Raw genomic sequence first — 16,230 nt, 5'->3', positions numbered from 1 at the left:
TACATACATGAGTTGCTTAATTTTGTAGTTCTGTTGTGAACCTGGGCTTCCTGTAGCTGCTTCACATTATAGTGATCTAATTTAGATAATTCAGGATAGGGAGGGGCCTCTACTGATACCCAGGACCTCTACTGATCCCATGTGCCCAGTAACTTTTTTTTCCAGAAGGAAGCTCCTTAAAATAGGAACCTCCCCAAAGAAAGAAAATGTATGCCTATTATGTACAGTGGGAGCCATTTCTAGCAAATCTAGATTGTTAAGAACATATGGAAGTTCAATTCACCACGAAAAAATTGTCTCTAAATAACTTGACAGTGGAGTTTGAGAAAGTCTGCATATAATTGCTATAAGTATGAGTCAATAGCAGGAGACTTAGGAAAAAATTATAGGCTTGTAATATTGATAAATGAAAAGTTAGTGTAAGGCATTTCTCAGTAAAAAATAGTCTGGAAGATATTGTTGGAAGGCAGTTGAAAACAAAGGTTCATGAAAATCAACTAGAAGTTAAACGGCATGACCAAAAATCCCTGATCCCAAACACATTGATGATAAATAACACCAATTTAATTGGGAAGGAACAAAAAATCATTGGGCATGCCAACATCTGTCACACACATGAATTTATTGAGGCCTGGCATTCTGCCAAAGGAGCAATTAACAAGCATATTGATCTAGATCCAGCATATGAATATGTAAGAAACCAGACCATTCAAACTGCCAATCAACAAGAGAACCAATCAGCTGCTCAGAATTTAAATATAGCTCTAAACAGACAACCAATTGCACAACCAACTGACCACCCTGGCACACAAGACATTTATAAGCTAAAGAGAATAGGACAGGGAAATCCTGCTGCTGATGTTACCTAGTTTAGTAATGAAATGTTCAGAAACTATATTGAAACAAGCTTGGAGAACAAACCACTGGCAAAATCTAAAATTATTTTCTATTCTTTCACTGTTGTTGGTTTCTTTATACTCTCCAGAGTCCAGTTTACTAAAGACCTGTGGACACTTCTGGATATAGGTTCTGTCTGGATTTTTAGTGAAACCTAGCTCTAAATTATGTAGGTTTATTTGGACTTTTGGAAAACAAAAAATGATCAACTATGTTATTTTTCTTTCAGATGGCTGCCCTGAAGTATATTGCATCTGTTCTCCAAGATGTAGAAACAGTCTTTGATGTCAAATTGCTCAGGTGGGATGACATTTGGAGTTCAAAAACATCAGGGCATTTAGATGCCTTCAGTTTTGGCTGCAGATTGCAGTACATTTCTGGAATAAATCTGAATTCTGCTGGTTCATTCTTACATAATTTTAGGCATAATGTAAGCAATTCCATTTGCATAGGAAACTTGCCCAGAAAGCATGAAATTCCTGTAACTAGATATAGAGCCTTTAATTTTCTATTCATTAAGTTTTTCCCAATTATCTTGCTATACCCAAGGGACTTCATATCTCGCTAGTTTCTTATTTGTTTAATATTACCTTTTCTCAAAAATCTCCTCATACTCTTTGCATGACTGTTTTAAGTCTTAGCAATTTCCTGACCAAACATTCTGATCGATTTTATCTTTTTTACCTACAGCCAACTTTTACATGAATTTTTCACCTGCATTCCAGCAAAGTTGCAGAAGCAAAAAGTTCAATCAATGACAGAAATTGTACACAGCAGTCTCTTTAAAAAACAAGGTAAATAATAGTGACAATCACTTTAGTGTTCATAAAGACCTCCTCAAAGGTCATAGGCATGGCTCCTCCTTCTAAAGTTTCATTAGCAAACTTAACCATCCCAAACCACTATAATTTTTGTTTTGAAAAGCATTGGTTTAATACTAAAAGAAATATGTGTTATACTACCTGGGCCTCACAAAATGGATTGCTTGTGTTTGATATAAGTCAGTAACTTTTTTCTATCCAGGACTGAGCCATAATTTGTTTAGTCTCCCAGTGGCCACAAGTGGAATAGCTACGATGTCATATTATGAGAACAGATAGAGCCAAACTAGTCTAAGAATTAGAGCAGGGGTGTCAAACTGCCAACCTACAGACCAAATGCATCATGGCGAAACCACATCTACCCCATTGCCGGCAATGGAAAAAAAAAGCCACGATATGTCGCAACACATCACATGACGTTGCAAGTTTGACACCCCTGAATTAGAGGCTCATAGAGAATATTCTGTTAGAGTTTGTTATGAAGCAGAGCTGCTTTTTTGCCATATCATTTGGGCCTCTTATCTGGCAGTATTTATTATTAATCAGAATAATGGTTTTTCGTTTGGTTCTTGCTGAATAACTTTTTGAAGCTATTCATCTGAACAAGGAACTTTTTTGAACACTTATGTCCATTCTACCAAGAAATAACAATGGCATTAGGATTTTTCTTGTTTTGGTTTTTGCAAAGTTATCCCAATTCCAAATTATTTTTAATGGTAAGTAGGCTGAAACTTGAATGATGATAGATAGATGATGGATGGATGGATGCATGGATGGATGGATGGATGGATGGATGCATGGATAGATAGATAGATCATTACTTAGATCAAATGTTAAATTAACTGGCATCTAGTTTTTCCCTTGTATTTCATTGGGGAAATCTCACCCTATTAGTTTAAAAATGAGTTATATCAAAAGCCTTTCAAGGAAATCCATAATTTAATAACAATACAGAAAGCTATTCAGAATTTTTCTAACAGTCCAATATTCATGAAAACGTTTGCAAAATAGGTACCTCTCATTTTTTATTGTAAGAAAGTCATTAATTGTGCCTGGATTATGTGATTATGTGATTACCTCAAAGAGTTTTATAACATATGATGAAAAGAAATCAAGTAATTCTTTTCACATCTCAATGCTGTGTTTCAACTAGAAGATTTAAATCAGTAAAAAGAGATTTACTTTGTAATAACTTAAATGTTATATAAAAGTGACTTTTGAATTAACAAATATAAATATGATGGGATCTGATGCTTTTGCCCCCTTCCCTCTGTTGCTTTTGGACCTCTTATCTTAAAAGCAACACAAATACGTGGATAGTAAAGTTGAAGGTTAATATCAATATTCTTTAAAAGATATTGGAGGCATTAATTTAGAATTATGGTGAGTTACATTTGTGAATGGTAACATAAAATTTGAAATCTGTCTGGGATCTTTTTGAGGCAGATATCTCCATTAAAGGACACAAATTAAACAGAAAATCTTGCTGTGGAAGACATTTTTTCCTTTAAGTGACTGCTCAATTACTTGATAAATCTGTCAAGTAAACCTTTCTTACATGCCAAATAATTTATGATGGCCACAGTTTATGCATTTTAAAAATTGTAGCTGCCAAACTCTTAAAAAGTACTGTTAGTTTTAGCAAGACAACGGAAGCTGTTAATTCAGGTCAGTGGCTAATTCCATGAGTGAGTTCACATGAGATACCAGAGCACAAACAATCAACCACTGGTGTCATCACCAGTCAAATTGGGCAAATGTAATTACCATGTTTGGTGTAAGTGGAGTTAATTGAATAAATTATGGATCAGTACTTCATGGATATATGAATCTGTATGAACTCATTGGTACTTTAAGAGAGGCCAAAATCTCAACACCTCAATACTTGGAATTAAGTCCCATTAAATTTGTTAGTGCTTACCATTTTCAAGGAGGCCTGTGTAGGATTGCAGGGTTAGAATCTTGTTTCCTTTGCCATGTGTAAAGAATGAGTAAAACACTTAGCAAAAAATAATAATAACCAAATGCATAATATGGTTATTAAAATAAAATTAAACACACTTTGAAGATTGCAGAACTGTGACAATGACATAGTGTATTTGGGAAACTACCTTGAGCCCAAGCATATCAACAAGGGGACTCCATGGTACAAAAACAGCTGCTGAACTTGACAGATTCTACAAGGATTTTGCATGAAGTGATGAAACTCTATATGGCTTAGGGGATAATCCAAAACATTTTGCAAAATGTATGATGAACTATTCAATTATGGTACAGCATAATTGTTACAGCAGAAAGAATTCTTGCAAATTCATCTCCTCAAATATAGGGAATTAAGGACTTCTGGGATGATTTAACAGCCCAACATATGTTGGGTATTCTAAAGTAAGGTTGGTAGGAGACATATAGTTTTTACATTCTTCAAAAGTAAATGGAAACAATGCAGTGAATTCTCTTTCCCATAATTCTCTTCGTCCCCTTCAACTCCTTTTTCCAATTGTTCTTTAGAAGTGAGTTACTCCTACATCTAAAGCCAGCTAAAAGAGAAAACATTTCAAGGGCAAATGGCAAACAAACCCACCATTATTCCTATGCTTTGTATTAGCTTTAAACATTTCTTTTGAATAAAGTTCACTTCTAGAGACCTTTAATGAGGTTTTTTTTTAGACAAAGTAGAGAATTGGTTTACTATTGCTTTTTTTTTCTGATTTCCCTATGCCTGGTGCTTTCTTAGCCAAGCACAAATCAAATTTGACTTTTTTTTCAAGGTCTACTCAGGTGTGTCCAAAATAGGATAATTGACATCCTTTATGAAAATAGCATATCTTACTATAGACAAGTAAAAATTCATAATTTTGGAATTGCACAAGGACCGTTGTACTTTGGCACTCAGCTGCTTTGGAAGCCATCCAAATTGGTACTCAATGCATTTTGATGTGAAAATTTTGCTCTGGGTACCCATTGTTTGTTTCATACTCAACACAAAAGTCAGAACTTGTTGGCTGCCTTGTGATTCACTACTGTATTTTCCGGCGTATAAGATGACTCAGTGTATAAGACGACCTCCAACTTCGACGCCGATTTCCATGCCTAGAAAGTCGTCTTATATGCCAGAAACTACCGTAATTTCCAGCATTTAAGACGACTCGGCGTATAAGACAACCCCCGACTTCGGCGCCGATTTCCATGCTTTAGAAAGTTGTCTTATATGTCGGAAAATACGGTACATTATTCCTTATGGGAAAAATTTGGTTGGTATTCATCATTGTTGGTACCCATTGCTCCTCCTGGAATCAATTAACAATGAATACTGAGATTTAAAAGGACATCCTGTAAAATATAAGCATAATGCAACATGGAGTGTATATACTGCAATAATATTAGATGCAGTTTGCTTATCCAAAATTATTTAGTCAAGAAGTCTCTTGAGTTATATAATTTGTTTTAGCCTTGAAAGCATTTCTCTGTTCAAATTGCAACAAAGGTCCTACTGTTCTTTTTCTTAAGGTCAAAACAAGAAGGGGTTTTTTTTGGTTTGTATTACCCAACTGTTAAAGTTTAAAAAGTGGGAAGACTGGGAAGTTGCTACTGAGATGAGAAAACTAGTTATGCAGTGTAGATACCAATTATATTATATCTCAACCTCAGCCTCAATCACTTTCTATAGACCAAACACAAGTCAGTCCTAAATAAAATCATATCAGTTGCCAAAAATTCTTTGAATAGATAGGTCCGTATTGAGTTGAACTTCAACTGAAATCATCTTTAATTTATTTCTTTTGGCATCATGGTAGAAGAGTCTAAAATAGTAAGCAAGACACTACTGTTTTAAATGAATTTAAAGGTACATATTTTCTCTACAATAAATTTTTATTTTTATTCACTTATAATATAAAACACAAAAATATAAAAGCAAATAATAAGGAACAAAAGTAAGAGAAAGGGAAAAAAGAGAAATGTGAGAAACAAGGGGAAAGAGAAAAAAGGCATTTGACTTCTGACTGCCTCTGTTGCAATAAATTAAGGCATTAACATTGAATCTCAACTTTTTACATTTCTGTAGTAGTATGAACTAACCTTTCTATATCAACAAATCAATCTAATCAGTAAAATCCAAAATCAAAGTATCATTTTTTTCCACCTCAAGCACAAAGTCCAGAAGCGGTTTCCAAGTAGAAACAAAAGTACTTATATTCTTTTCTTTTAACAAACAGTCAGTTTAGCCATCTCTGCTAATTCTGTCAACTTCCATTTTTGTGCGTAGAGTACTCTTGCTAGGATTAACATATATAAAATCAGACTCCCAAATTTTTTTCCCAAGTCTTTTTCCATTAGACCCAGAAGAAAAGTTTCTGGTTTAATCTTTATATTTACTTTAAGAATTTTCTGCATCAAAATATGAATCCTACTTCAATATTTCTTTGCTTTCACATGTCCACCATAAATGATAAAAAGTCCTTCTTTACATTTTCATTTCCAACATTAATTTGAGATACCTTTATACATTCTAGATAACTTATCTGATGTTAAATACCAGCGATACATCATCTTATAAAAGTTATAGTTTTAAGTTATAATTTATAGTTTAGTGTGAATTTTAAGCTTTTCGTTCACATATTCTCACATTATACCAAAAATTCCTTGCCCACTAAATCATACAGTATTTTACATGTGCACTTTCCAAATTCAGTTTCAATAACATTTTGTAAACCTTAGCAATAATATGATCATCACTACCATATAGTAAAATTTCCAATTCATTTTTAACGAAGTCAAACTCATGACTCTTTTTATCTAGTTTAAATATCTCTTTCACTTTTAAGTACCAGTATGTAGACCAATGGCAGTCATGACCATCTCATTCTAACGCTTCCTTACACTTGAAGTAGGATCACCAAAATTAAAAGATATTATTTTACCATACATCCACCAGTCTGGCTTCACCACCATTTCTTTTCTAAAAATAATGTCTTGGGGTACATATTTCACAATACTTACTTTTTAATTCAAAGTTGCTTCCCCCAATTCTCACAGAGAATTTTCAGAAATATAGTAATTAACTAGCATCAGCTTATTTTGGGAGGTCAGTGAGGCAGGAACAAGGTTCATCACGAGCTTGATATAGTCCTAAGTCACTTAGGAACCTTCCTCTAAAGCAGTGGTTCTCAACCTGTGGGTCAGGACCCCATTTGGGGTCGAACGACCATTTCACGGGGGTTGCCAAACAATGCAGTCCGCCATTTTTCCCCCCTTTTCCTTAGCTGTGCTACTCCCTTTTATTCTATTGGCTTTTGAAAGCCAATAGAATAGACTCTCTTGAATAGAGTCTAATTCTATTGGCTTTCAAAAACCAATAGGAACTGTCCAGGCTGTCTCTGCCCTTCTGAGCCCGCCAAAAGTCCCATTCTGCAAATGGTGCTGCACCAGTTGAGTAGTCCTCGACTTATGACCGGTTGGGGGGTCGTGGCATCAAAAAGGTTGAGAACCACTGCTCTAAAGTATAGTTCTGTATATACATTTAACCAGTTCCTTTAGATTGCAGCAGAGATCCTTATGGTCTGTCCTAGCTAGTCACATGAAGTGGTAATTCTGAGGTATTGTAACATGTCCTACAGGTTAAGAAGTTCTATACAAGCTGTTAAAGAAACAACTATCTTGTATAATCAATATAGTTTGCTACCAATAATTCAGATATAACATTTTATTTTTATTTTTTAGAAGATGGGAATTAAGAATTGATTGCCTACTTTATTTAAAGATATCTTAAACGGAATAGGAATAAACAGCTTTATAAATTTCTATTACCACTAATAAAAAGCCAATATAGCTAAATTAAAGGCTAGAAAGATAATGATTATGTTATCTTAATAGCAAAGATTAGCATGCTAAGTTGGTTATTAGTTAATTCATCATGATGAATGGAAATCTGCATGAAATAGTTTGCAATATTTCATAAATAGTGGGCAACCCATCTTGCATGGTTAGCATATTTTTTCCTACATAGCAATTAGTATATATTCCAATTTTCTCTTCACAAAGTACTTAAGTTTATGATTAGGTACAGTAAATAGCAACATGAGCAGGTTATCCATTTCTGATATATATGCACAAAATATTGTTTCCCCACAATAGGAGATGTTTAAAATCTATGACACAGATTTTGAAACTACTGTGTATAGATTATTATAGGATGGAAAAAATAGGTCCTAAGTAATAGCCCATTTTTCATTCCAAAACAGAATAAGAGATAATACTCTTCTCAATCAATGAAAACTGACTTTATGAGTCTTGCATAGATGGAGTCAGAGGAAATTCCATATGACTGACCATATCTGCATGGCATCATTAAGCCTGGTCTCCATCCATACTCGTCTCCTACAAACCTCTGTGCATTTCAAATATGACAGGTTGTCTGATCACAGTTTTAACACATCTGGGAGACAATAGGTGGGCAAGATTGTCTTAATTATCGACTCCTGACTTCTTCTACTGCCTAAGCACCTTCCCATCACTTCTGAATGTAAGCATTTTAATTGTCCTGTCTCAGTTAATTTACACCTGCTGTTTCAGCTCTCCTTTTCACTCAATAACTTTTTCAGCTCCATAATGACATAAGCATTTAGTGCTCTGCCTGCATAATTATACCCAATTCATCTCCTCTTACTTTCTTTGAAGAGTTGCAAGCATTAAAACAACTGAGAACTTGGATGGCTACCAAGAAATTTCTATTTATTAGGTCATAGAATAAATGCACTTTATACATGTATGTGTGTGTGTGTGTGCGTATGTGTGTGTACATACACACACATCCATGTATCCATACATATACTGTACATATCTCCTTCCCCAGAACTATCCATATACATTAGAGTTGTCGCAATAATATGAATTTAAAATTAAAATGGCCAAAAATAAGAGTTTGAGGTAAACTGGTTTTATTAAATGTATAGTACTTCATTTATGTCAGTGGCTAGGATTTATGAATAATAGATTGTAGTGAAATCTTCAAAGATCTACCATTCAATCTATATCAGAGATTGCCAGAGGAATCGGGTCTTCCATATTTCACCCTGAAAATGTTCTCAGAGATCTTGACAACCTTGGCTATTTATTTAAGCCTTGCGGTAAAGTGAGTGGAACTCCCCTGTTTGTAAGGCTTTATGTCTGCTTTCTTGTTTGGATTGCCCTGTTCATAGGGAATATATATTTATATAGTTGTTAACAATGACTTGATGGTACTCCCAAAAGTGCTTTTTTTCAAAAGGCAACTGGACTTTCTTTGTTTTGCTTGAAGAGGTTTTCTTCAGTTAAAACTGAGAAGCTTCTTGGATAAGAAGTGAAACATCTTCAAACAAAATAAAGAAAGTCCAGTTGCCTTTTGAAAAAGCACCTTTGGGACAACCATGACCTAGATGACTGAGAATCTTCATATATGACTGGATGGCACACAATCAATTATTTTGTGGTTATTATTTTTATACTGTTCTATTTTTTAATATTTTGTTGTTTTTGTTATTCAATGATTGTGGGCTGCTCAAAGTCATATAGAGTTGGCAGCATCCAATTTGAATAAATAAATACAATTAAAAAATAACAATTCCACAAATATCCTTCAGCAACATGCTGGATCCTATTTCATCTAATTTCACTAAGTCCCAAACCTTCAAGAATAGACTATTTATGGGTTCAGGGACCAAACCTTGTTGAACGATTTTATTTTCCAATCTTTTTTTGATGTATTTCTTTGTTCCAATACTACATCCTTGGCAGAATTCATTCATTCATTCATTCATTCATTCATTCCTATTTTTGCTACTCAAAGAACATTTCTATATCTGTCATAAAAATGTCTCCCCACCATGCACACACACACATTCCTTCCCCACCACATACATCGACACACACACACATTCAAATGCATAAATTCATCTTAATAATTCTGAACAGTGAACAAAAGGAACATATATTTTCATAGAAGCAAATAATTTGTGAGATTATCGTTGTGCACGAGAAAGAGAATGAAGAGTTCCTGCTGAGGTTTTCCATTAAAATAGGAAAAATAGTTTCATGCTACTTCAGTCATAACACACTTTCAGTGAGGGAGTGTTTTGTTTCTGCACTTGTTCACATTTAAAGATTTGGAAATTGTAAATTATTTGTAGGCAAGGAGTTTTGTCTCCTTCAACACCATTATTTTTTCACCAGATCTTTTCTTAACCACTTTATATTTTTCCTACTGTATTGCTGACTCCATCAGAAAAGGAAATATTTAGACTAGATTTAGAGATTTTTTTTCTTTTTAATGTTATGTGTGGCATGTATTGAAATACAGGAAAAGGAGGGTGATAGATGGCATTCTCTTATGTATTTTAGATGTACACTGCCATATTTTATAAAACCGAGTCTCTAGCATAAATACTGATTTGATGTTATGGAGTGGAGTGTTTCTTTGTTGTTGTCTTTTCTTCAGAATATGAAGAAGCAAATAATTATTCTTGCGGAGACTGTATGGACTTTATCTGTGGACAATATTAACTGAATACAACTGAATCAAAACAGAATATAACTCAATTTACATTGCTATCTTTTATTGTCCTTTTAAAGCTGTTCATCATATTTTTAATCTTCTCCAGGGAATTATGAGAGAACATGACAAATTTTAGAATGATGACTTTGAAAGAAGACACATATGCCTGCAGAATCAGTTTGCCAGTACTTAGTGAGATGTAGCTTTAGTATTCCTCTTATGATTCAGCAGATCTGCTTCTTTTGTATTAATACCTTTATTAATATCATAAATGTAAAATTTTAGTGTCCTCAGATTGCAGTGAAGAATGATTGTATCAGGGAGAGCTATACTGTAAACATTCAAAACAGTAAACATGAAAATATTTGTGACTTGATTTGCCTTCTAAGTACCAAATTGTTTATTTTCAGAATGTAGAGATATCCTTCTCCCTGTAATTACCAAAGAACTGAAGGAATTACTGGATCCAAGTGTTGAAATGCAAATGGTACAAGACAAAAAATATTGCATTGAATTACTCAACAGCATACTAGAAGTTCTCAGCTGTCAAGATGCGGTGAGTATCAATAAGCGTCAGGATTATATAACTGATTCCAATTTATCAAGTCTGTATTGATTAAGGTGTACCAGTTATTTACAATCCAAATAATCAATCTAGGTGCACATACAACTAGAAACAGAAATATACTGCAGACATGCAACATCCTTTTGGCTAAAGTTAAAAATAATCTCTAGCATTACTTATATTACGGGTGTCAAACTCACCACATCATGTGACATGTCGTGACATATCACGACTCTTTTTGCATTGCCGGCAATGGGCTGGGCATGGCTTCAGTATGATGAAAATGGCCCGCAGGCTGGCAGTTTGACACCCCTGACTTACATAACAGTTTCCCTAATTTTTTTGGTTTTTTTTAATGTCATTCTTTGGTTAAAGTTGACAATGGAGGCAAATCTGAATTATAGTAATTTTCATGATTTCAGAAATGGGGAATGTGGTGCCAGAGTTCAAGAGGGTCATTTAATAAAACAGCATTGTGTCGAATGAATACAAGCACCTTCCCTTTTATTCATGCATCTGATATTTCATGCATGTATGAAAGGGGCAGAGCGTGTATCATGCAGCACTGCTTTTGTTGGTTTGATGAAAATGCTGGATCCTATATAGATGTCTCCATCCATTACTTTTGTTTGTTAAGATGCTAGATATAATCTGATGCATGCAACTTGTATCAGATAGTAATTCATTCAGATTCCAGACTGCAGTCTCCACGGTGACATGTCAGCCATTTTAAAAACATTTTTCTCTTGATAATTGCAGCATGGAAGCACATGCCACATTCATTAGTGATCCCTGGCCAGAGCTTTAAATCACTAAATTCAGATCTTATTTTTGATTGGCATAACAATAATTTTACTCTTTGAAAGATGATTCACGTTATCTTATTGCTTTATCTTTTAAAGATCACTTCTTTGAATATTATCTCAGTATCTTCCATAAGATTTATTCACTTTCATTTTTTTATGCTAAGCAGATGAGTGGTTGTAGTTTGGATACTTTGGCCATGTTAAAGGAAGTGATTTATTCATTATAGATATGCTCTGTTGCAAGCCTTTAGGACCCTTGGCAGCTTTAAGGAGTTTAGAAACCATTAGAACATTTATAGTACAATAATTGTAATGAAACTATCAACTAAAAAAAAATCCCAAATCAGGTGTCATTTTTTAAATATATTGCTAAACTTGATGTTTTGAAGAGGCACTAAATGGGATAGTCACTTGACTAAAGTTTAAACATGGATTTAGAAATATGTGCCTTTTCAATATTCATAAACCTAGTAAAAGTAGCATTCACACATAGTAAACAAAGACTGATATTATGAACATAAACAAAAAATGCCCTAACTGAAGACTGATTTTAAATGACAAGTCTTTGACATGTATACCACTCTTACTACTGCATGGACAGAGAAAGTAAATACAGATTCAGTCCCATTTTTGCATGATTCCTAGTGTGATGCTATATATAAAAAACTTGGCATTTAAAATAAACTTTAGTCAAGTGCTAAGCAAGCCAATTTTACGCTATGAGGCTGGCTTGTTCACTTAAGTGGAACTTATTTTAAACAATGATCTGGCCTCTCACGTGACTAATCCAGAAACAACAGAGCTGTAATGGAATCCTGATTTATTTTTCATACTGGTCAAGGAGAAAAGAAGGTTAAACATACTGCACTGCATGAAAAGAAAAGACATACTTTTAGAACTGTGAGCAAAACCTTCATTTTCTCAGTTTTAAATCATATTATTAATTCAGATGTGTAATAGACTTAATGGAGGCAAATATTTAACCCAATTTATGATTTCCCCTCGTGTTTTAATATAACTGCTTTGTTAGTACAATTTGATTAAATGCCTTTCCACAATTACTACTATGCCTTTATAAAAAAGGAGATAAATATATTTGTCACAACCTAACCTGAAAAGGTTTAATTTGACAATCTCACTGAATTCCCAGAAGATATTTCCCAAATAAGTATGAATGGATTGTAGTCATTTGTTTGGTCCTTGGCCATTCAGGAAGATCACCTTTGAGAAAAATAGTAAGAATGCTTCATTTTACATGGCCCCCTTTTTTTTCTTTCTACCACCCACCATAAATTTCTGCAGCTGGGTTTATTATCTAGGGTTATAAATTAATCTGTTACAATAGCACCAAACTGTATTTGAACCTGGTGGCTGTCACACCCCCTTGACACTACAAGTACAGTTCTTAAGGATAATTATAGAGTAAGCATGATATAGATCCTATAATGTACTTTGACGTTTTGTCTCTTATCTAATATATCATTTTTACTACATAGGATTCTGACAATGCTTGTTTGTGCTAACCCTTAATTGGCCACTGAAGTTCTAGAGTACTTCAGCGAGAAAAAAAGTCATGTTAAAGCTTACACAAACACATTTTTATTGTTTAAGCAGTGTGGTGAAACAGGACTTGTTTTTGTCATAAATTACATTCTAAGTTTATTTGGGGACTTAGAATTAAACATCTCACTGTCACTGTCACTAAATGATACATTTAATATTTCTACTCCTATTGTATCTTTTCCAGGGTGTGTACTAATCTTAGATGTGTTTTTTACTTATATTATTTATTTTTCTTTTTCCTTTTCCTTTTCCTTTCATACTTTTCAAATTATCTATCTTGCTTCCCTTGCTGCCTCACTTTTCCACAGTGGCAACCAAGTGAAAAAGATACTGAACTTAGCAGTGTCTGAAAGGTTTCACACAGGTCAATTAAATATTTGCCAAAAGTGTAGTGTCAAAATATACTGTAGGTTTGATGTGGATACGGAGACCTGCCTAATAGGCTGCAGATCTTTAAAAAATGTCAAAAGAAGCAATATGCATGTATTATAATTGCGAATGTTCTGTCTTGTGACTTTTTCCTGAAGCGATGTCTGTATAGAAAAACCAGTCTATTACGTTTAATTATTATGCTTAATATTACTTGAATCAACCTTCTGACAAGCACAGTCAATGGGGAAGCCAGATTTACTTAACAACCAGGTTACTAACTTATCAACTGCAGTCATTCATTTAACAACTGTGGCAAGAAAAGTCATTCAATGGGGCAAAACTCACTTAACAAATGCCTCACTTAACAACAGAAATTTTGGGATCAATTGTACTCATAAGTTTAGGACTACCTGTACTTTGAGGAGCTCTTTTGGGAAAGAGTGTGGCATCTAATTAGAGAGCTCTCAAGAGGCCTTTCAGTTAAAGTTATTTGTTAGACTTATTAAGGCAGAGGGAGTGGATGGGAGGGAGGGAGGACAACCTCTTAGGAAAACTCTGTCAGAATCCAGCAGCAATACATGACATGCCCTCTGAAAATGCCAGATCTGCCAAGAGGAACTGGGAAATCTGCCAAACAGCCAGATGCTGCTTTTGGAAATTGCTGTGCCCTACTGTGGCATCTGGCACTATAACAGTTGATCAAAGAAAGAAGATGAAGTTGAGAAGGCTTAGGGAAATAATAGTAGGTGCATGGCTATTATCTGTAAGTTTAAATATTCTTAGGAAAGTTCAGGTGTCAAGAGTATTATATATTTATGCTTAATTAAGTTAGGAAAAGCATTTGCTCAAGATTTCAAGTTGCACTGAAACAGGAAAACCCATATTTAATGTAGGCTGGTTAATAAAGGGTTGGCAACACAAAGACCACTGATGTCAAGATAGTGATTGCAACGTCAGTCAACACTCTATCAAACCCAAACATCCCTCCTCCAATTTTTTTTAGAAAAGTGGCTCATGTTTTATAAAATACATTGCTACTTTGGGAGATTTTATGAGGTTGCTTAACATTTATTAGATAATGGCAATTAAGAAAAAAATTAGGACCCTAACTCTTGCAAAATTATTGTTCGTCTAGGCTAAACAGTCACTCATCCTATACTAATCCCTGTTTCCATGATTTTGGCTTTTTGGTTAGTGTGGACCTAGTTAACATAGTTTATGGCATAGCAGAAGATATGATTCTGGACACTGTAGATTATAAACAGTTAAAATGAGCCAATGTTTAATGTATGTGTGAATGCAGCCAGAGCAAAGAATCATAAGCATTACTTAATTAGATATGACTATAAATATAACCCTAATAATTATCTCAGGAGGTGAAAGTAATAAAGTTACTGTTGGTTATACAGTTTCAGAAACAATGCCTTAATTATAGAAGCAAGAAACTGTCCTGTGGACTGAAATAAACTGAGGCATAAACCCAGAAAAAACAAGCTTGGTGTTATTTTCTCCAAGACATTCAGGGTATCATATCTATTCCTTTCCATAAAAGGAAGGTGACATCTTTTTTTGGGACATCCCATCCTTCCCAGCACTTAAGATACTTTTTCCAGCAAGACAATGACTGCCCTAGGAAGGGTACAACATCAGCAATGAAAAATTAGGCAAGGTATTATTCAATTGCCATAATGTGTAGAGTCCTACTTCCATAAGTATGTGAAGGTGCATTAATCACCTCTGCTTCCATATAGATACTTATCTAACTTACTTAAATCCACTCTAAACCAGAATGCAATTTAGATTGCTGAATTATGAAGGTACTTTAATCCATAAAACAGATCTATAAGCAGATATGCAAAAGAACTTTTGATGCATTAAATATAAATGCAGTGTATAATATGAAGCAGGAGAGTTATTCAGATGTTGGATATTGTAGCCATTAATAATTATTTTAATTCTACAGCTTTTTATTCTAACATCTAGCCCTTCATCTTAATTACAATGACTTTAATACAGATGGAGTATCCATGGAGATAGAGATATGTTTTTACTAGGACTTTTGCCAATTCTTGAAGATAAAAATTACATGTGATATAACACCCAAGATGAGAACTAATATCAATCTCTCTTGGTGTGATATTCAATCATGGGAATTTCTATCAGCTCCAATTCTGGGATGGCTTGAGTCATTTCTCAAGTCACCAGGATGTTCCAGATTAGGTGTAAATTAGAATCAGTTTCGATGAGTTTTTAAAACACGGTGACATGACCAGTTTCATTGTGCCTAGTAGGTGGCAGTGAAATTTCTGGGAGTCAATCACCAGGTTCACACATTGTACCAAACCATAGCTTATTTAATCAAGTTTTTTAAAGATATTAGTCATGCTTTATCTCATCACACTGGATAGGTTCATACCACACACAAACTACACATATCAAATTATAACCCAATGCAATATGCAAACTCAGCCTAGATTTGTTTATTTACAAAGAAAGCATGTACTTCCTTTCAAAACAAGATTTTTCAAGGAAAGGTAAAATCAATATAATAAAAGTATTTTAAAGCCAGTATCTTAAAAGTTTAAACTGAAATCAGCAGAATAAAATGAATCCTTAAAAAGTCAAACCAAAATAAAATGAACAAAACAAAGTAAAAACTTAAATATATTCAAACAGTCA

General features: G+C 34.1%; 1 protein-coding gene across 1 annotated transcript in view; it reads left to right on the top strand.

The window, feature by feature from the left end:
* Window positions 1–16,230, top strand: part of DOCK2 (dedicator of cytokinesis 2) — a 308,188-nt gene that overhangs the window by 78,793 nt on the left and 213,165 nt on the right. The window contains exons 24-26 of the mRNA XM_039353200.1: window positions 1,127–1,197; window positions 1,588–1,691; window positions 10,656–10,801. Coding sequence (XP_039209134.1) covers window positions 1,127–1,197; window positions 1,588–1,691; window positions 10,656–10,801 — 321 coding nt within the window. The remainder of the gene's footprint in view (window positions 1–1,126; window positions 1,198–1,587; window positions 1,692–10,655; window positions 10,802–16,230) is intronic.

Source organism: Crotalus tigris, unplaced genomic scaffold, assembly GCF_016545835.1.
Source record: "Crotalus tigris isolate CLP2741 ecotype Arizona unplaced genomic scaffold, ASM1654583v1 scf7180000017568.12009008, whole genome shotgun sequence".
NCBI lineage: Eukaryota > Metazoa > Chordata > Lepidosauria > Squamata > Viperidae > Crotalus > Crotalus tigris.
This window is presented reverse-complemented; position numbering and strand designations above follow the sequence as displayed.